Raw genomic sequence first — 22,678 nt, 5'->3', positions numbered from 1 at the left:
TCCTATAGACCCCGGGGACTGGAGATTCCAATGGGTTGGAAGATGCTAGAGAAGAAAAGGACCATCTCGGATGAGACAAGGCTGAGCCTGGCCCTGGGGCCTTCAGGGTGTGTGTCTTGGGAAGAGACTGGGAATGGGCGGTAGGCTATGCAGTTGCACAAAGCCCTGCTCTCAGAAGGACCCTGTGCTTCATTGAATGTTCTGCAGACACTTTCTGGAAATTCTTCATTTTATCTTTGGGTTTATATGTTTAAGTGAAGCCCCATGGACAATGGAACACGTCCCAGGGCTTGAAGCCTCAGCTCACACGCGGTCCCACGCCCTGCTGCCGCTGTGCTTCCTGAGGATGGGTTATAAGACTCTGGCTGCCTCGCGTCCTGGCTCCCCCAGGTCCCGCTAGCCTCCCCATCCTACCCCTGCCCCGCTATCACTGGGGCTCCCTGCTTTCCCCCCATACATTCAGCTGGCAACTCAGCAGGCCAAACCTCTGCTCCAGCCCTGTTCCAGGCACCTAGTATCCTGCACAGAGGTTGCAATAGCCTTGGGATCACCCTGCTCTGTGTGCTAGGGTAGTGGCCCATGGGAAGGAGAGATGCCTGGCTTCAGTTCCCTGCCCCCCCTCACCCCCCACCAGGGCAGGGCGTCTGCCCTGCATCTGGCAGGGGAGGGAAACTGGCTGCCAGCTAACTTGGTGTGTATGCTCTGAGTCGAAGCAAACGGACACCTGTGTAAATGGCAACTCTAATAATAAATTAAATATAAACTCCATGACAGATCCAGAGAGAGATCATGAGAGAAAGGAAAACCTTTGTGTCTGAGTACCTTGAACGGCACTTTGGTCCTGTCATTGAACAAAGAACCCCACGGTCTTATTCTGCACTGGACCCAGCCAATTCCACAGGCAGGCCTGCCGGGGAGAGTCAGCAGGGGAGGGGCACAGCTCAGGCCTCACACGGGCTCCCTGGGGAAGCGGGAAGGCAGGGCATTGGGACCTAGATGGCTGGGAGACCTTCACCCTCTTGGTCCAGCCCTATCCCTCTCCCTGTCTTTCTGGGTCCCATCACAGGTGACAACGCACCCCAAGTCACACTCACTTCTTGCCGTGCAGGTGACATGAAACTGCAGGCATGAAAGTGGTGGTTGTTTTGTAAGCTGCAAACGTCTCTGCACACTGGAGTGGTTGTTGGTATAATTATTGCGTCACATTTTATGAGCCTGTTCTGAAACAAACATTGAGGAAGGTACGTGCCCCCAAACTTCGTGACCCACGTGTCTGCCCCTTCTGCACCTCATCATCCTCCCCAGTGGAGGGCCGGTTGGCTTTCTTCCCTTTCTTTGGCCTGGGATAGAATTTGTCCACCCGGCTCCTGGGGGTCTGTCCCAGGGGCTGTCTCCCGACGGACCTGCAGTCATGGCACCTTGACTCGGAGCCAGGTCAGGGCTGTGCACTGAGGTGTGGAGCTGGGCAGGTGATTGCCGCCTTCACCCACCCAGCCTGGGGGCCGAGAGGTGTGGGAGCCACAGTCTCCTCTGCAGGGCGGGGAAGCACCGTTTGCACAGGGCTGCACACAAGAGTGGGAGACAGGCCACCATTCACCAATAAGGAAATTGGGGGCTTATGTGGAGGGGCACTGCTCTGAGGACTTAGTGCGACTTCAGGCTGCATGGAGGCGGGTGCCTCAGGCTGAAAGAACTGCTTGAGCACAGCCCAGAGGACTAAAATTTCTGGGGTGCTCAGGGACAAGTGGTCTGGGGAGTTTGCTCTCTGTCTGTCATAATGGAGGCTGTTGGCGGTGGCTTTCAGCTCGTGAATGATTTTCACAAAGATCGTTTGCAGGTTGAGTTGAGTGTGGACAGGAAGGCAAGAGAACTGAGGCAGGGATACCATTTGGGAGGCTGTTTTGATAACATAGCTTTTAAAAAAGGTAAGCATCCTGAAATGGGGAGAAGGGACAGATGCAAAGGATGTCAAAGAGAGAGGATTCTATAAGGTTGGCGCAAAAGTACTTGCGGTTTTTGCAACTATTTTTAACCTTTTAAACGCAATTACTTTTACACCAACCTAATAGTCCCAAGAGTGTATGATTCCACTTAGATGAGGCACCTAGAGTCGTCAAATTCAGAGACAGGAAGTAGAATGGTGGTTGTCAGGGGCAGTGACGAGGAGAGGATGGAGAGTTAGTGCTTCATGGGGACAGAGTTTCAGTTTGGGAAGATGAAAAATTTATGGAGATGGATGGTGGTGATGGTTGCACAACCATGTGAATATACTTAGTGCTACAGACTTAAAATGGCAAATTTTATATTATGTATATTTTATCATAATTATAAAAACGAACGAGAGAGAGAGAGAGAGAAAGAGAGAGAGAGAGAGAGGAAGGACCGGCATGCAGACCAGCCAGAGGAGGGGGAGTGGAAGGGAAGAGTTCAGGCTGACCCCAGGTGGGGAGGTGGTGGTGGTGGGGAGGGGGACCGTGCTCAGGGCTGGGCACGTTGAGCCTGAAGGACTCCAGGAGAAGTGCCCAGCAAGGAGCCTGAGCTGGAGAGACCATCGGAGAGTCATCAGCTTATCTCTGGGAACAGACCCCACATGGGAGATAAGAAGCCCCAGGGGAAGTGTGAGAGTGGGAAGAGGGCAGAGCCCAGGGGAACAGATGGGCCAAGAAGGACGCATCAGCATCAGACTGAGAAGGAGGGGACGGAAAGGAAGGAGGGAAGCCGGGAGTGTTTGAGCTCTCGCTCTTGTTTGTCTGCAAGGAACCAAGGAGTCATTCACAGCAACTGAGTGAAATGAGGGGAGCGTGAGGAGAGGAGTGGGCCTCCTAAATTGTGGGGGGACGGGGCCTCATGGGGATCCAACATGAGCCATAGTAATCCTGCCCGCGGGAGCAGGGACTGGGCACTTCCGGGGACGTGATGCTCTCCAGCTCTCTCTCAGTCCCGAGAGTCACCATCCCATGAGGACCCCGCCTGCCCTGCACGTCTCTTACCTCATGTTCTCAGCCTCCCATGCTCATCATAGTCACCTCTCTTCACCCCCAGCTTCTGCTGCCACCTGCCCCATTCTTATGTCCCAGTTCAATGCTGTTGTTGGGTCCAACTGTATCCCCCCCCCAAAGACGTTCCTGTAAATGTGACCTTATTTGGGAATAGGGTCTTTGCAGATGACCAAGCTCAGATATTGTCGTGAGGGTAGGTCTTAATCCAGTATGACTGGTGTCTTTATGTAGAGGGGACGTTCGGACATAGACATGTACAGAACTGGGAGACCGCCAGCTTACGCCTAGGAATGCCTGAGGCTACCAGAGCGAGGAGAGAGGCATGGAAGGGATTCTCCCTTAGAGCCCTCAGAAGGAACCAACCCCGCCGACACCTAGATTTGGACCTCCAGCCTCCAGAACTAACAGACAAATTTCTGCTGTTTAAGCCACCTGGTTTGGTACTTTGTGAGGGCAGCCCCATGAAACTAATACAAATGCCAATAAATAAAGGAACTCATATTCACCCAACGTATCCTTTCTTCTTGTCCCAGGCTACCTCATAGGTCACTGACTGAGCCAGGTACCCACTCTGTCCAATGGGCTGAGGAGAGGTCACATGATATAAAGCATGGCTGCCTCCATGAGGTGCCCCTTGAGGGAGGGCAGGGGAGAGACAGCTCTCTCAGAAGGAACAGGGGACGTCGCAGGCACTCTTGTGTCCCTGAAGCCAAGGGAAGAGAGAGGTGCAGGCTTCAGTGAAGAGGGATCATGGTATAAATGTCTTTAGCCAAGTGTCTTCCAAAAGAGAAGGACAAAGAAAGGAGATGGGGTATGAAGAATCAACTCTGTAAATCAACCTTTCTTTGCCCATCGTTAAGACGGTCATTGTGGCTGAAATAAGAAAATGGTATAACTAGAAAATATTCATTCGAACTTGTGACTCAGCTCCTCCTGACCTCCGGGAAGTACAGTCCATAAATCAAGATGCCGCTCCAGCACCTCCTCCCCAAGTGTTCCCCTAGGGGAGGATGCTGGAGAGGCCATTAGCAGAAGTGACGGGACCCACTTTGCCGAGAGATTTAAAAGCCCATTTGGTACTCCAGGAGCTTGCCTGTCTTAGAGCTTTTACTTCTGAAACTTCCTAATGGATGGCCTTAGCCCTTGACCCACTAATTTTTACTGTCCAACCCGCCTAGTTTTATTTCCTGGCACAGCTTGTAAATTCTGTGTGGTTTTGTTTTTTTTCATATTTAGCAGTGGCTTAAGGCTTCCACAGTTGAGAAGCAGGGTGGCCAGATGTGCTGTTAGTGTAATATACACACCAGCTTTGGAAGACTTAAGTTTTTGAATGTGGTTTAAATTTATTGAGCTGCCCTTTCATTTTTCTCACTAGCTCTTTCTCAGACCCAGCTTAGAAAGCAGATAAGAGAGGCGCTGTTTTGCTTTGGACAGGCCATGTTGGGGGCCCTGGCAGCTTCACCCCACCCCCTTCCTCTCTGTCTCTCCCCTCTTGGGCTGCAAGTCCTCCCAGACCTGGTCTGAGCTTTCCACTTTAAAGATGGGAAAACAGAGGATTTGAGAAGAGAAGGGACTTGCCCAAAGTCCCAAGGATGCTAGACCCAAACCCGAACGTGCTCATTCCCTACTAGCACATTCACCAGGCGGAGGGTTAGGCACCGAGACATAAAGGCAAAAAGAGACAGGTCCCTACCTGAGGGAAATTAGGGTCTGCTGTGGCAGATGGGGGAGCAGGGTTGGGAAGAGGTGGCAACTCCAGCCCCAGCGTCATTATAATGGCTCCCACTTGTTGAGTCTGTGTTGACCACACAATAGCCCCAAGCTTTATACCTTATTTGCTTGTTGCCAATTAATCCTCACAACACCCTAGGAGGTGAGTACTGTTACCCTCTCACTATATGGATAAAGAAACCCAGTCCAGTGATTTTCAACTTTTTATTTTTAGCAGCTGAATCCTTTCTTCAAGAGCTATCTTATGTGGAACCTCAAATAAATCAGGGGTGAGCCCCTTTGCTTAGCCTCTCCTCCTTAACCCCCGCAGGGACCCTAGAAGGGCTTGCTCAGAGCCTGAGCTCTTTCCTGGGCACAGTTTAAAGACCACCCATGTGATCCAATGCTTGGATGTCTCCAAGAGGGGTAGGTTTCACGCAGAATTTCCCAGTCCATTCATGTTCATTTTACAGATGAGCAAACAGAGGCCCAGAGAAGGAGAGGAACTCCTCGAGTGTCCTCTGGGGAGTTACTGTGAGAACTCCTATTCCAACCAAAGTCTTACGAATCTCTCAGGCCTATGTCCATCCATGACACCTCTTTTATTAGGAAACGAAGACCTTTTATCAACAGCTATAAAATACCATGTCTTCCAAGCTATATTTTAAGGCCGAGCTTGCCGTGGGCTCACACGGGTTTCACCTCTCTCCCACACTGTCTCTTTCCCACCTCTAGTTTCCACACGTCACCGACCACAGGAGAGTCTTGCTTTAGAGAAACCACCCCTGGGAGCCAAGTAGATGAGTGTGGCGTGAAGCTGACAGCTTCAGCGTTTACCTTAGGAGCTCTCCGTTCCTCTCAGCTTATTTAATGTAATGCTTCATCACTTTGTAATATTCACAGGACACTTGACATTAGAAGGCGTTTTAAATTTTCTGAAATAGGACTTTTGAAATTCAACAGCACCTTGGATTGTGTTAGTGGATTGTTAACCTCCTCGTAAGCCCTAAGAGGAAGACTGATCCTCAGGAGATTCCATGATTGCACCCCTCAGCGTGACCTCTCTGGAGGTGGCCTGCCACTGAGCCCTGTCCCTCGTCAGGGGCCCCGTAGTTGTTACCTACTTCTCTCCTCCCTCTCCTTCCCAGTTCCTGTTTCCTAAGCTGGCTTTGATATCGATTCCTCTCTCCCCTATTCTCTCTTCCTGGCTCATCCCTTCTCCAGGGTCCGTGCACAGCTTTTTCTACTGCTTTTGATCTAGTGCAAATCATCTAGGACATGAGGCTGCTGGAAAAGACCACAGGCATGGGAAGCTCCCAGGGCCCCCAACTTGTCCTAGCTGCTATTGTCCCTAAGTCCCTTCTTGTGTGAGTCTGAGTGGCTCCCTCTTGTGACCCAGAGGTGAGTTGAAAGCTCCTTTCCGAACTTTGGTTCATGAGATTCCAATTCCAGTAGTTGCTCAGAGACATGGTTTCATGGTCAAAAGGACTGGGAAATGCTGCTTGTAACCTACCCCTCTTGGATACATCCAGTGTGTGGAAGCGTACCAAAAATTTTGAGACGTCCTACCGCTCAGAGTCCTGTGGAACTTCATGTAACCCAAAACCTGTTTGAGCAACAAAAATATGTTTTGCAGCCCACCTAAATGATGCTAGGTCAGAGGTGTCTCTGGGAATTGATTCTGGAAGCCTCCAACCCCTTCGCTAGGATTTCTTTCAGACCCAGGCTGGAGACCATCGATCCTCTCCTGGCTCTTCTCAGGAAAAGCCAAATTAGGTTATTCTCTGAGAGCCTTCGGGAAGGTTTTTTTCATCTATACCAGAACATTGTCAGCTGCTTTTGCTTTCTTTGGAAGTAAATAGAAATGAATCAAGGGTGGGGGGCATTTATGGTCTGCACATTGCATTCTTGGGGTCTGGTCAAAGGAAGACGTCAGGCCAAACGGAGCCATTCTTAGAGAAAAGGATGGCACTGGGGTTTTCTGTATTTGGGAAGCAAGTTCTTTCTTATCAAGCCAGCTGTCACACACTTGGATTTCTCCTGCAAATATGTCCACACATGCACAAACTCCCATTAATAACACGTATCCTTGCTTTCTGAAATGGAGGCTTTTTCTGTTAGCTTAATTCTTACTTGCAATGTGGACCTGGGCTACTGAGGTACTGGGGGTTAGGACTTCAATATATGAATGTGGGCATGGGACACAGTTTTAGTTTATTTTTAATTACTTCAATCGTTTTTCATTAACAACTAACCCATCTTTTTGATTGATTAGTTGGTTGTCTTTTCCTAGTTCTCGTTTCCCTTTACTCTGGAAAACTCCACCAGTCATTTCACAGATGAGCCATGGGTTTTGTTTGCTTGTTTGCATGGAGGGGTCTAAAAATACAGACGGATACGAAGAAGATGATACTGATTGTATTAGTTTGCTAGGGCAAACAAAGTACTGCAAACCGAGTGGCTTAAACAACAGAAATGTATTGTCTCCAAGTTCTAGAGGCTAAAAGTTCAAAATCAAGGTATCATCAGGGTTGGTTCCTTCCAAGGGCTGTGAGGATCTGTTCCAGCCTCTCCCCTAGCTTCTGGTGGTTTGCTGACAAGCTTTGGTGTTCCCTAGCTTGTGGAGGCATCACCGTGATCTCTGCCTTCATCATCTTCACATGGTGTTCTTCCTGTGTGTGTCTGTCCAAGTTTCCCCTTTTTAGAAGGACACCATTCATGTTGGATTAGGGGCCCACGCTTCTCCAGCATGACCTCATCTAAACTTAACTAATTCTATCTGCAATGACCCTATTTCCAAGTAATGTCAAATTCTTACTTGCAATGTGGACCTGGGCTACCGAGGTACTGGGGGTTAGGACTTCAATATATGAGTGTGGGCATGGGACACAGTTCAACCCTTAATACCAATTCTATATGCAACACCCAGAATCTCCTCAGGGCTGTCTGACTGTACTAACAATGGCAAGTAGAGAACTGGAATTCGGTTCATTTCAGTAAAAAAACCTTCCTGCTTCGCCCTGGGTTTGGGCCGTGAGGAGAGCCAATGAAGCAAACCCAGACCCTGCCATGCGGAAGCCGAGGGAGACAGACATGCAAGCTGTGTGGGTGGAGAGGTGTAAACCCAGTGCTATGGCCGCCATGAGCTTTGCCTAGTGAGGAGGCACTAAGGCTTCACAGAGGTGACGTGTGAGCTGGATTTGTCATGTTATCAGTGTCAGCCCAGCTGGAGGACAGAAGGGCTTACGGCCCTGCTGTGTCTCCCAGGTTAGGCAAGAGGCAATGTGGTCTGATGACGAGAGTCCTGAGATAAGCCCTAAGCCACCCCTCAGTTTCTTCATTGATAAAATGGTTTTAGTTAAAACACTCAATTTATAGGATGTGGCGTCAGGATCAAATGAATTCACAGGTGTGAAAATATGGTTATGGGAAGTAGCAGAGACAGCATCCAGACACAAGTGTTGGGTATCATATATGCCCTGGGACACGAGCAGTAGGCTTTTCTAGCAAAGCAGAGCAGCTTGGGATGTGGCAGATATGAACTCCGGGCTCCCTGCGCCCACGGGCCCATTCCTCTTGCTGAGCCAGCTCCCTCGGGAAAGAAGTGAGGTCTGGACGAGGCAGTCTCCTTCTGGTCAGGACATCAGGTGATTCCATGAAAAAGCTGTTGGGATACAATGGTTTGGGCTCGGGAAGCCAGCAGACCTGGGTTCAAATGGTGGTTCTGCCACCTCTTGGTAGTGTGATTTGTGTGAGTCACTCAACCTCTCTAAGCTCAACGTCCTCATCTGTAAAATGGGTTATGTTAGAAAATCCTTGTAAATTGCTTAACACACAGCTTGATATTAGGTAGTAAGATTTAGCTATTCCTGTTGGCTGTTTTTTGTGAGGATTCAATGAGATGTTTTAGGGAAAGAGCGCGCAGGCAGCAACTGCTCAGTTATCACCACCACCCCCCGCCCGCCTTTAAGATCAGCTTTGGTAGAGCTTCCAGCATTCATATTTTCTCAGGGGTGTGGGATGAAGGGCGGAGGGTTGTGCAGAAAACTGTTTAAACTACCTGAAGAATAAAACAGTGTTCAGGCAGTCATACGCCATTTATAATCACCTGTTATTCGTAATTAGTTGTCATGCCGGTACAATCAATTGTGATTCATTAAATCACATGCCCTCAGGACTTTTACCTCACACAGTTTTATTAGTCCAACTTACTGCAGTGTGCCATTATAGGAACTGTTATCCTGCCGATTCATAAATAATGCCCAGGCCACCATGGGAATGACAAGCACTTATTTGCCCTGACAGAGCAAATCCAAGAAGGGTTTTTCTAAGATCATTCTCTTTCTGGTAGGTCTTCGATCAGCACAGAAACTCGGAAGACAAAGACAGATTCTACAATGTCATACAGACGAGAACTAGAGAAATACCGTGACCTGGATGAAGATGAAATCCTTGGAGCCCTAACAGAGGAAGAGCTTAGGACCCTGGAAAATGAGCTGGATGAGCTAGACCCTGATGTGAGTAGTGCTAAAGGGGACCATGTTGTCACAGGGGCAGGGACAGCAACCATTCCCACGTTGGGGAGGGACAGGTGCAGGCTTCCTGAAGCTGCCACTCCCTCTTTTCTTCTATGACCATCACACTGGAATAACAGTGCTTTTGTAGGGTGTGTGTGTGTGTGTGTGTGTGTTGTATCAGTCGGGGTTCGCCAATAGACGTATATACATATAGAAAGGGATTTATGTTAAGAAATCGGCTCACACTATTATGGAGGCTGACAAGTCCCAAGGTCTGCAGTCAGCAAGCTGAAGACCCAGGGTGGCCCATGGGTCTGTTCCAGTCTGAGCCCAAAGGCCTGGGAACCAAGAGAGCTGATGGTGTAGTTTCAGTCCAAAGGCGGGCAGGCTTGAGACCCAGGGGGCAAGAGCCAATGTTTCAGTTCTGCTCTTCTTCTTGATATCCCGTGACTTAAGTATCGTGATGTCAGATTAGCAATACTTAATTACTATGATATAAAATCAATACAGCTGATGTTACACAATAAGAGAATAAGAGAGGAAAGAAAACAAAGATATTTGCTTAACACTGACACACACATACACGCAAACATATTCATAACAAAATAAGGAGGAAATATGACAATTACAGTCCTTGTTTCTCTAACTGGTCACATGGTTGTAGCTAGTATTTATAACTACCTTCTTCCACTACCTATTTTGTATTCCCTTTGCTTTTAGCAAGCACCTAGCTGGTCATGTTTCTTTGCCTGGTTGGGTTACCCAAACCTTCATCTCGAAGGGTTTGGGTCATTAATCCTGCCGGGATTGTGTTGTGTCGTTTTCCATTGGCTGTAATCATGGGGCATGGTAAGACTAAGAAAGCCCTAAGCAATCTCCTGTATTGTAGCCATAGACTTCCTTACTTCCATTGTGGAGCCGCCGTCCAATTTCCCCTTAGCCCAGTCAATACAGAAACTCCTTGTCTGTCTATTGATTCAGAGGGGCCCACAGTGGTCAGGTGGCAGGCTTCACTTCCAGTCCAGTGGAATCATTGTTGTGTCTCCTGATGGAAGCATTCGTCCCTTCAGAACTGAGACCTCTAGGCCAGCAGAGCATGAGGTCACAAAAACAGGAAGCACACATTTTGCTAGTGAGTCTCTACGGGTCATAGTGAATGGCGTCACTCCATGTCTGTCCTTGATTCCTGGACCCGGAATCCTGGCTGTGGAAGAAGCACCACCAGGTGCTGCACATTGATTCGGCGCATTTATGTTCTCCTGGAGAACCTTGCCCCAGCCCTGCAAGGTGTTGCCACACAGCTAGCTCTGTAACTGAGCCTGCAAAAGCCTGTTCCACTGTTCTATTCAGCTCGCTGTCAGGATGGTGGGAACAGATGTCATGGACTGAATTAGCTCAGAAATAAAGGACTAGAAGAGTCCTTTTCACTAGTCTGAAGTTTTTATCATTGCATTCCATAGGTGGCACATTTCAGAAGTGTGTTTCATGCTCAGAATTTGCCTCAACCGTCAGGATCACAGCATCTAGAGGCGGGAGGCTCCCAGGTCACATCTGTGGTTTTCCCAGCCACTGTGGAGCCATGAGCAGGCCTAGAGGGATTCCTAGGTCACCTACTAGACAGGGGCCTTCGTCCTGTATCTCTATCCCAGGTACCCAGGTCAGTGCCCACCCAGCACAGAGAAGGTAGATAATGAATATTACTGAATTAATTGAATTTTCCATTTGATATATTTTAAAACTAAAAATGGAACAGCTCATGCCTTTTAAAAAAACCTGTCATTGCTCAACTCTAGTTCAATGGTGATCTATTAAAAAAAGAACACTTCTGCACCATTTTCCTAACCCTCAAGTAATCACAGTGGTGGGAGTGTAAGTTAGCAGGAAAAATACAGGAATGGACATTAGATGTCCCGGTTCCAACCCTGGCCTTGTCTTTTACACTCCATGCGACCTTGAACCAGTTGCTGTCCTTGCCTCGGCCTCTGTCCCCATCCATGAAGTGATGGAGTTGATTTGTTCCTTTCAGGGCCAAGCTTCCATAAGCTTATAACCTGGTCTTATCTCCAGATTTGGTTAAGTGAGTTCTTTGTTGGTCACCCAGAATCCTTGTCTAGAGGTCCTGGGTCCTAGGCCCCGTAGACTGACAGCATGCCGTCATCTTGCTATTCGCGACTCACAGTGCCCAGCCACAAGGAGATGGGGCAGCCCAGGTTGATTAGAAGGCCGTGTTGGTGGGAGAACTTTGGGTTGCTCCTCTTTCCCCTGCACTGTGGCTCCCCATTAGCCTGAGTTTCACTAAAAACAAGAAACAATCAAGCTTCCAGCTTTATGGCTATAAAATTATTCTGTTCTTATTCTATCCTAGATCACTGCCACGTAGCATGACCAGAACAAACAGTTTTAAAAAGTGAGAACAAAAGGGGGATGTAGCTCCTTACAGTCAACTCAGTAAACACGGCTCAGTTACCTGCCAGGCTCCAGGCCCTGTGCTGGCCACCGACAGGGGAGCCTGGCGGGGGTTCTGTGTTTCAGGTGCTCGGTCGGTCCGCAGGAAGCCAGCATATAATCTGTGTTCTAAATAGAGGCAGGCGGGGACTCAGGGGGAGGATTCATTCTTACTGGTGGGAGGTTTCACAGAGCAGGTGGTACTGGAACTGGGCCTGGATTTTTCTAAGGCAAGGATAAAAACAAAGAATTCTAGGCTGAGTGAAGGCCATGAGCAAAGGCTCTTGTATAGAAGGTGGCTGGGACAGGGAGTCTCAGTGTGGTTTCCGTGGAGGTTAGATGAGCCTGAAGGGGGGTTGGGCTAGATAAAGAAGGGAGGGGTTGCTGAAGAGTTGGGGTTATTCTCAATAGTCCCAGGGAGCCTTTGGAGGGCAGTGACTCAGAGGACAGGTGAACTGGAGGAGATGCCAGGGAGGTGAGTGAGAGAGAGGTGGAAGTGGCCGAGGTGGGAGCTCCCGTCGTCCTGCCCAGCTGGTGGGGGGAGAGTTCTTTTCTGAAGATAAGAAAGGGCCCCTGCCCCTCTCCACGACCCTTCCACCCCATTGCAGAATCTTTGCTGTTCCAAGGACTAAGGAGTATAGACCCTCAGTGACCCTGCAGCGCTTGCCTCCTCTAGCCGTTGGGGCTGTTGGAGTTGCTGTGAGCTGCTGGATAGAAATGAGGTTAGATTAGGCTGTGACTGCATATCGGGCAGGTAATGACAAGTGCCAGAGGGAAGCATCAGCCCTGAGAGTGGAGAGGGGCAGTGGGAGGAGCCCTCTCAGAACAAGAATGGAACCCCTCAGGACTGCTTAATTTCCAGCTGGGAGCTCTGTTTCACTTTGAAACTGGCAAAGGGCTCCCACAGTACCCCACCCCAAATATCAGGGTATCTGGCCCCAGCAGCAAGTTCCCAGGGCCTCTATACCTCTCACACAGCCAGCTCCCTTTGAGTCTGTTCCCAGGGGATTAACAGGAAGGAATTCTTGTGTCCATTGAAGGAATGGGGAACCTAGAGCTCCAAGAGCTGACCACTCGCCTAATGTCACAGGGCCCAGGCATGGAGACTCAGATTTCTAACAGGCTCCTGAGTGCATGTACCTCCCTCTCTGGCGGGAGGAAGGTAGCTGTTTATTTGGATTTAGGAGTGAGGCTGGGCAATATGAGACCTGTGACTCTCACACCATTGTGGTTTCAAAATGGACATTTTCAAAGACCTCTTTCTTTCTAAGTTCAAGGAAAAGAAAAGAGAAATCAGAGAGAGGATAGGAGATAACAGAGTCCAGTGGGTTTTTTTGTCCCAGCCACACAATTGGCTCCTTCACTGAGATGTCTCTGTTACCTGATTTGCAAGTCAGTATGCAAGTTTTGAAAAGATCAAGTGGGCCTCCCTGCTTTCTGAGAGCACAAACATTTCAGCTTGCATTTCACCCGCCCTTGGCCCACGTTCTGAAATCACAGAGAAGGGAGAGGCCAAAGGTATGCAGGCCGGGAGAGGCCTTGGAGCCGGCTGGCCTGGAGAGGACACAGGGACTAGCAGGTGTTCAACCCTCCAATTCACAGAGCAGGAACTGAGCCCAGTGACGGGAAGAAACTTACTCTCGGTCACACGACCAAACAGAACCAGACCAGAACCCAGGTCCACTGTCCGCTCTGTTATGCCATGTTTCCCCGAAAATAAGACCTAGCCGCACCATTAGCTCTAACGTGTCTTTTGGAGCAAAAATTCATATAAGACACAGCCTTATTTTACTATAAGACTGGGTATAATATAATATAATATAATATAATATAATATAATATAATACCGAGTCTTATATTAATTTTTGCTCCAAAAGATGCATTAGAGCTGATTGTCTGGCTAGGTCTTATTTTCGGGGAAACAAGGTACTCTCTGTTTTGTTTAACAAGCGCTTACATGGCACTTTCTGTGTGCAGGCACAGTTCTAAGCACTTGGAAAATATTAAATCATTCAACCGTCATCATATTCCTATGATTCAGACACTGTTATCCCCATTTTACAGACCAAAAAAAAAAAAAAAGAAAGAAAAAGAAAAAGGCTCAGAAGTGAAGTAATTTGTCCATGTCCCACAACGAAGCGGTGGCTGAGCCATGACGTCATTCTAAGAGTTCACGTCTTAGCCACTCCACGGTAGACTTGATGGAAGCCCCCCCAGAAGACAGTCTGAGCCACAAATGTGCTCTGGTTTTGTACTGGGGAGGGTTCCATATGCAGAATCATCTTCCTTTCCTTCTGGAAACAACCTGAGATGCAGAAGTTCATGTTCATTCCTGGCTCTGCTTCCAACTTCTTATAGTTAGGCACATGCTGTTCCCTCGTTGGATCTGTTTTCCTGTCTGTAAAATGGATGCAGTTGGCCTAGGTGACCTCTGACACCCCCCTCCGGCTCTAAGCCTCCACGCTTTTTTCCTTTCTTTCTCTTTTTTTTTTTAGAGATAGTTGACACATAATATTATGTTAGTTTTAGGTGTGCAGCATAATGAATTGATACTTGCATATGTTATGAAATAATCACCACAATGTCTAGTTAACTTCCATCATCACATATATTTACAATTTTTTCCCCCCTAACCATCTGTGATTTTATGAGCAATTCCTGGCAGCCTTGTTACCTGAAGTCAGCTCACACTTCAGGGGGTTATGTTTTCAGTGATGCAATTGTTAAGCTCCAGTATCATGTGACAGAGTGCAGTGCAGTGGAGTTGGAAAACATCTTTGTTTGCAGCAGAGGATTCCAAGCCTGTGCACATTTGGAAGAAAAAGTCCCCGAAACTTTCTATCTCTCACTCTACGGCCTGGAAAAACTCGAGCTTATCATGAGATTGTTGCGCTTGGACTCCCGCGGGAGAGGAATGCTCCCTGTGCTAAAAGTATCCGCTGCTGACTGATTCCCCAAGAGGATCTGCCCTTTCTCGTCTCTCTGGAGTTAAGTGGATGCTGCTCTGAAGCTGCGCCAACTCCTGGGTTCAGATTGCCTTTGTACCAACCAGGCAGTGGGGAAAATGGGCAACGCCCGGAGATGTTGGAGAATGGCAAGTCACACTGACTTGTGCAGGGAGCAGTACACACGTTCTTGTAGGATCAATAGGCAGTTAAAATTGACTGGGTATGCCATGGGCAAAGCCCTGCGTGGATGACCTCATTTAGTCTTCTGAGAGGTTTGGTTATAAGCCCCATTTTAAAGATGGGGAAACTGAGGCTGAGAAAGATGAAGTAACCTGCCCCGGATGCAACACAGGTGGTGCTGGGATTCCAGCCTCCACAGTTATGATCCAGTAGCCTGTGTTGTTAACCCCCTCTGCCCATGTGTGGGATGGGGCCTGGAAGGGAACAGGGTGGGGAGTTGTCAGCAACTTGTTTTATTTCAATTCAATTTCCTTTGAAGCTATGTTATTTTTACTCTAAATACTAATCTTAAAAAAAAAAAAGAAAGAAACCACCAATACAAAGAAATTAACTATAAATGTTGCTTGTTAATGAGGCTTTGGGGAAAAGGAAGAATATTTTTTGAAGTAAATAAATATCAAAAAAGATCAGTAAAAAAGATCAAAATATTTGTAGGAGAGATAGTAGAGGTAATCCCAACCTGATAAAGAAATTGGGTCCTAAGAGTTGACTTTGGAGTCAGCCATTGGGAATCTGTGACACGCTATAACCAGAAAAACAATAATGGAAAACAACAGTCCCCCTGCAAAGCCTGAAATAATAATAATAACAATAAGAATATTAACAAAATAATAGTAATAACTAGTATTCTCGCTTGAGATCCTCTCATATGCCAGGTGCTATGCTAAGTGTTTTGTGAGCATCATCTCATAAAATTTCCGCAAGGATCCTATGAGATTGGTCCTCACAGGTGGGGATTAATACCACTCGAAAATAAATGCAAGTGGATGCCCAGAATCACAGATACTAAGTGATAGGCTAAATTCAAGCAAACCTGCTTCCCTTAGCCCATAATGTATCAAGAGTTCTGAGAACAGGGGCCACGAACTGCAGAAAGAAATGATGGAGGAGAAAAACTAGAGCTGGAGACTCTCAGAGCTAGAAGGACACTTAGAGACAATCTAACCCTCCCTCTCCTACCCCCGCATATACATACAGGGAGCAAGTAAAGAAACCCTGATTTCAGGAGTCCCTCTTGGGCACAAGTCATTTACTGGGCGCTTTGTGTATTTCATTAAATCCTTATACCAAACCATTTTAGTGATGAAAAATCAAAACAACAACAAAAACCCTGAAGCCCAGAGAGTGGAAAGAACTTGTTCAAGGTCACACAGCAAGTCAGCCAGGAGAAGAGAATCTGGGACTTCCTGTCCCACTACATGGCTTCCCACCAGACCCCCCAAAATTGTGAAATCCTTCCTACTCGTGCCCCAGATCATAACCCGTAAGCCAGAGGATGCTGTTGGTCATGAAGGAAGCAGCCAAGTTTGGTCCACAGGGCCATGGTTCTCCCTTGTAACACAAACTGGCAGATTCACAAGCCCAGGATAGAAGTAAACAGTTGAAATGGAAAGAAATAAATCTCTGCTCTAAAAATAGGCATACATCCTTAGAAACACTGCCGGCCGTGCACAGTGCCAAGATGGGCCTGGAGGGGTGGGGGCGAGTAAAGCCAGGTGTCAGCGTGTCCCCACCCCACCTCTGTTTTCTGACCCCATGATCACCTCCCCTGCATCCTTCCCTCTCCATCGTCTTCCTCCCTGCCTCTGCTTGCTGGGGACCTCTTGGACATGGAGTCCTTCACTCAACTTGGAATCCTCCCATTTCTTAAGGCCGAACCTCCCACCCCTCCCTTGCAAAGCCTTCCTGGCCCTCCCTCTCGAAGCCCCCATCACAGCACCTGCCTTACAGAGGACCTTTTTTATTTTGACATTTTTAATAGGAAACATTTTAAACACATAAAAGAGTACAAAATATACCTGTTTTTCCATCATCCAAATTTAACAAATAAAAAAATTTTGCCTCATTTGATTTAAATCACCCTTAAAAAGAAAAAAAAATTACTATAGATAAAGTTTAAACCCAGTATCTTCCCACTCCCCCCGCCCCCCCGGATCTTCGCTCTCTCTTCTACTCTAGTGAACCCTTCTTTCTACTTGAGAGGCAGCAAACCAAACACCCACGACATCAGGTAGGTAATATACATAAAGGGAGGAAGATGGGCCAATTGTCTTGAGGCACGTGGCCCTCATGGGTCATCTTTTACTTTTCCACTCTTGAAAGAGAGATGGACATTAGAAAGTTTTCACTTACCACCTAACCTCCCAAGAAGAAAAGCAACAACAGACCCAGTGATAAATTATAACTCTTGGCCTCTGTGTCAGAGACAGTAGGGAGTGGTGAGGATGGAGGCAAACAGGAGAGTTTGTGTTTGACTGAAGGGCACCTGCTATTTAGTTCCACCAACTGTTGATACTGTGAAAGTGCAGGTCTAGTATTGCCACATCATGTAATTTTCAAGAGATCCTGGAAGTCTAAATTTTTATGTGCAAGTTCACCAAACAAACCACGTTTTGACATTTGATTGGATTATAGGCCTCCCAGTTTGCAACTCTGGCTCTGTTCCATATGATAGATTTTCGTGTGTGTGTGTGTGTGTGTGTGTGTGTGTGTGTGTGTGTGTGTAAATATAGTTAGATATATGAAAAGCACCTAACCCAGTGCCTGGAACATAGTAGGTGCTTAATAAATCTGTTGAACCTGAATGTGTGATTCGCTTGCTAGAATTTAGGATTCTTGAGATTTGGAGCTACATTGGACCACCACAGGTATAGGGCAATCAGGTATAGTTGTGCAAGTTGTGTAACTCTGCATAACTCCAGGAGACACTGTTCACATAAACCACAGAGCACATAATACACTTGGAGTTGTGCAGTGCACAACTTGCACAACCAGATGAAACTGCCCTGACAGAGTGTCTGCATAATGCAGTGTCTATTCCGTTGAATTGAAGTGAATAATTATGCCCTGTGGTGATAAAACTGATTGGCAATAAGTTGCTTCTATATGGAGTTCAAGCCTTTATTCTGAGGTTTCAAGCTAAAAGGGTTTTGACCTTCATTTTACAGAGGGGGATTCCACAGTCAGAGAGCACCAGTGCCCCGTTTGTGGCCTCACAGCCCTGGGATGAGAACAGAGGTTGTCAATTAGGATGCAGTTTGGATGCAAAGAATAGAGACTCAAAATGACATGACTTAAGCAGTGGTTCATTCATCCCTCAAATAAAAGTCCAGAGATGGGCAGTCTAGGGCTGGTATGGAGATCAGCTCCCCAAACTTCCCCGAGTTTCAGATTCCATCCAGCTCATCTTCTTGCCATCCCTAGGGTGTAACCCACATCTTCATGGTCCAAGGTGGTGTCCATGACTGCTGCATTCCAGGCATCAGAATAGAGGAACAAGGTAAAAAGAAAAAAGGAGAAAAGCCATTATTCAAGTGCCTTTTAATGAAAGTTACCAGCCATTGCCCCTGGGCACTTCTTACTTATATGATTGACGAGAGCTTAGTTTCGCGCATGATTCAACCTAGCTGCCTGGGAAATATAGTCTTTAATCTGAGTGGCCAAGTGCTTAAGTAAAGGAGTAGAGTGCTTCATTACTGAAGAAGGGGAGACATGCTACCAGGGGCAGTTTAGGCTTGCCAGTTTGATGGCCTGATGTTCTGCTCTACCGAAAGCTCTGAGGAGGAGTGAGAGGAGTTGGTAGAGATTTAACCGAATCCAAGCCCCAAAAGAAAACATCACAAACGTCTTACTCTCTAGCTTGGCATTTCCCAAAACGCCAGTCAGTGAACCTGGTCCCATTCTGGACATCCCCACCCTGGCACCTTTCATAATGTGTCCCCTCCTCCAAACCTGCTGGGGGCAGCAGTTGGATGGCCCAGCAAACAGCTTGAGGCAGCAGGTGTGAAGTGGACCTGACGGGTGTCCAAGGAATACCATCCTTTTCCTCGCTGGAGCGTCAGTGTTACGTGATTCCGGATAATTCATACAACATTTTCCTAGTGCCCAGTTCTTGGTGCTGGGAATTTAGCAAACACTAACATACACCCCAGCTGGCCTTTGAGGGGCACTCAGTCTCCTCCGGGAGAGAGATGCAGCATAAATGTGCTCCGAGATAAATTAGGATGAACATTACGTAAGACCTAGCAAGATGCCTAGGGGAGTTTGGGAAAAGAATTGCCAGATCGATGTGGGGAGCACTGCATGGGCTGAATGGGGTGCCCAAGGGAAGGGCTTTGAAAGACGACTGTGGGGGAGGAGGAGGGGTGGCATTCCAGGCAGAGGGCACGACCTGAGCGAAAGCCTGGCAGATGGCAGAGCAGGGCGTGGCTGTGGAATGTGGAGTAGCCTACAAGGGCTGGAATACAGCATACTGGAAGCCGGGAACAAATCAGAGCGCTGGAGTAGGTTGGGGCTGGCTGGTGACTCTGGTCGTGATTCTGTAGGTCAGTGGAGGTGCTGAGTATTTGTGAGTGTGTTGGCCAGAGACGTGGTCAGATGCCCATATCGGTGAGGTCTGTCTGGCTGTCGGAAGGGGAGGGAGTAGAGGTGGGGAGGCCGGAAGAAGGGAGACCAGCCAGAAGCTGATCTAATGGGACAGCTAGTGCATGACGACTTGAACAGGGTGGTGCCTACGGGACAGAGATAGTTCAGAACCCTGCAGCATTGGACTCACCCCAACTCTTTCTCCTAGCAAGCCATGCCCCCTAGTTCTGCCATGCCTTTGTGCTGCGCTTTCTATCCCTCTTTAATACCCCTGTCCTCTCTCCTCTTCACCTGGCCGGTTCCTACCTGGTCCCCTGAACCTGGTCCCCTGGAATGCAGCTCAGGCACCTCCAAGAAGTGGGGGGCGGGGCAGATTAAGCTGCTCACATGTGGGTGTGTCTCCCCTCTTGCTGTGAGCCCCTATGGAGCAGGATCATACAATCACTGTCTCAGGATGCCCTGTGCCTGGCACAGCAGGGAACATGCAGAAAAGGAGGATTAGGAGAAAGCCAGGAAGGGAAGGTTTGGCCCCATCTTGTGCCATGACTGTCAGAGAGACAAAGGTGCTGTTGCAACCAACAGGACCCGCCACCCACAGTTACTGGACTTGGGCCACAAGAGAGCTTGTGGATGTCAGCACGAATGCCCTATGCAGTGGGCTGTGCCGCTGAAGTAGCAGCTGTTGGGTTTCAGAATCCTGCAGTGAGATCATGGCGACTGAGCCAAAGGCCTGGATCTTTCTGGAGAGAAAGAGAAGAGTTGGAGATGCTCAGAGTGTGTTGGGGTTGGGGGGCATGTTTGGAGAGAGAGGGGCTCTTAGAGGTTTGGGACTTGCTTCTCCCCTGTGACTGGGGCGCGTGTGGTGTGGCCCTCAGCCCCTCCACACTCCCAGGTAACATCCCCCCATATGTGACAAGAAAGCTCGGTTGAAGCCCCAGTGAATGATCTCTAATGGGATTTGGGAGCTGCTGGTCAGCAGGGCAGAGCCAGGGCACGCTTCATCTGGATGGGACCCCGAGGGACTGGACGGCCACATTTCACACCGGGGGAAACAGACCTGGCAGATAACTGGAAAATAATACTCCTCAAGGCCACTTGAAACACAAGTTGGCTGGAGATTAGGGGAGGGGGGTGAGGGGAGCGTCAATACTTTGTAAAAGGTAATTGGGTGAAGGACTGGTCTGTAAAACGTGTGGCCTGACTGATGTGGTGGACAGGCTGCGGCTTGGGTAGGTGTCTTTTGAAATACGAACGGGAGAAAAATCCATGGGAATTCCGGGATGTTAATCCTCCTGGGTTTCTCTTACCCCAGAACAGTAACTACATGCCTCTGGGCCTCAGTTTCTCCACTGTAAACTGAGACTAGTTTGATAAGGAGGGACGCTCTGGCTTTCTAACACTTGGAGAGGAAACCTGCTTCTCATATGGTGCCACATCTGGTTTCCAGGATCTGTTCCTAGAGGAAGGCAGTCAGGTGGGATGGAAAGTTTTCTGTGGCTTGGAAATCAAGAGCCCTGGGCTCTCAGTCCAGCACGTGACCTCAGGCAAGGCCCTTCCCCTGCCTGGCCCTCGGCTGCTCCCAGTATCTGGTGAGGTTTACTACTTGGTCTATCATCTTCTAAGGAGTTGTATCTGATTCAGTCACAGGACAGGAACCCAGGACTCTTGGAGCCTGGGCCAAAAGGGGTTATTTTACATTCCCTTGTTCTTAGACATAGCTGACTTATTTGGGAAAAGTGATTAAACTTCTTGTTTTTTGTCACTGTGAAGAATCGGGTTAAGGGCCTTTTAAATATGACCAGCCACCAGTCTGAAACACTCATACAGATCCTTGGGCATGTGATTTCCATACAACGTCATCCGTATATAAGCTCAGGCTTCCTGGCTGTGTGGCTAACAAGCTGTATGACTTTGGTCAAGTGAGTTCAGTTTTCTATGCCTCAGTTTCCCCAACTGAAAATGAAAGAATTGGCCCAGAGGCTCTCTTAGGGCTTTGCAGCTCTGAGCTGCCAGGAATCTATGATTCTTTTAATAAATTGTGTGTGTGCCTATGTGTGTTTCCTGTGTGGGCACGTTTTGTGTGTGCGTACGTGTCTGAACAAGCCTGCAATGATTCTAGCCAGAAGGGCTTCTCACGTAGCCCTATCTATAGCAATGATAACGGTGCAGATACTTGATATTTGGCTGTCCTGGCACCTGTTTGTGGGGTGTTAGAGCTCCTAACAACACAGTTGAGGATCTGTCAAAGTTTCCATCGTCATTTGGACAACTGGACTCCAGAGTGTGAGTGGGAAAATGAGAGTGAGATGTTAACATGCCAAGCTGCATGTCCCAGTTTTAATTTTACAACATTTAAAAGGAAGTAACCATTTGAGAAGCCACGAGTAGGGAACTACAGGAAGAGGTTTCCTAGTGCGTACCAATGATTACTTTCAAGAACATGTTTAACTTTCAATGTGTTTTTAAAATTAAAAAAAATTCTAAATTAAAAACCCATGTAGATACCCCTTTCTTCCTCTAGTGCAGAGCCTGATATGGGCAAGACAGTAAGTAGGTGTGGAATAAATGCATGAATATCTTATCTTGACTTTCTCTACATAGAATTTGAGTCTGATGAGAACCTTAGGCCAAATATGGGGAAATGGCAGCCGTGGGCTGAGTCTTGCCTGCAGATGTGTATTATTTGGGCTGAACGTTGTTTTTAAAATACTTGGATCATATGTCAATATTGTAAAATCAGTAGAGTTCACATAAAGACGAGCAGATCTAATAGCATTGCCCACATTCTTACATGGCAGTAATTTGCTGGAGCACTGAAAGCTCCGTGAGCCACTGTCCCCACCTCTCCGAAGTATCCGGCAGCTATTATTCTAGGCTAAGGTCAGAGAGCATCTAGAAATTCCTTCTCCTTAAAACCAACACTAACTTCCTTGTCGGGAGATGATAAGGAGATTACCCAGGCATTCGTCCCTGTCCTCCTCCCCTGAGTAAATTTACAGTTCTAAGTAAGGACACGAAGACATGCTATGTGCCAGAACTTGCTCCCAAGCAGTCTCACCTATAACCAACCTGTCTTTGGAATGAAGATATACGTGTAATGTGTGCATATAAATACAGGTTCCCCTAATACAGAACCCATGACTTTTCTGATGGAGCCAGACTGATGCTTCCTTGTGAACTAACTATAAAGAAAGCATGTGCCCAGCACATTTACTCTGTGCACATTTTAAGATTAGGAGACTGAGACTTAAATTCCTTAAGGGTTAGTTGGTTCCAGTTGCCCGCAGGCACCATGGAGTTATGCAACATTCACAGGCAATGTGGAGGCTAGTTATAGACTATTCTTTGCTATTCAGTAAAGTAGACCCCCCTTTAGGATCTTGATTAACCTTAAAAGCGAAAACAGTACATTGTTTCCCACACATGCTGTAATTGAGAATTTTCTCTCATTTTA

General features: G+C 47.8%; 1 protein-coding gene across 3 annotated transcripts in view; it reads left to right on the top strand.

The window, feature by feature from the left end:
- Positions 1-22,678, top strand: part of TMOD1 (tropomodulin 1) — a 79,259-nt gene that overhangs the window by 10,031 nt on the left and 46,550 nt on the right. For all 3 annotated transcript variants that reach the window (XM_019729186.3, XM_019729185.3, XM_074330749.2), the window contains exon 2: positions 9,061-9,226. In XM_019729186.3, coding sequence (XP_019584745.1) covers positions 9,107-9,226 — 120 coding nt within the window. In that variant the 5' untranslated portion in view covers positions 9,061-9,106. The remainder of the gene's footprint in view (positions 1-9,060; positions 9,227-22,678) is intronic.

This window comes from Rhinolophus sinicus, chromosome 16 (assembly GCF_057876585.1).
Source record: "Rhinolophus sinicus isolate RSI-liver-muscle chromosome 16, RSI-T2T, whole genome shotgun sequence".
Lineage (NCBI taxonomy): Eukaryota > Metazoa > Chordata > Mammalia > Chiroptera > Rhinolophidae > Rhinolophus > Rhinolophus sinicus.
The sequence above is the reverse complement of the archived record's forward strand: the minus strand, read 5'-3'. Positions and strand labels throughout refer to the sequence as shown.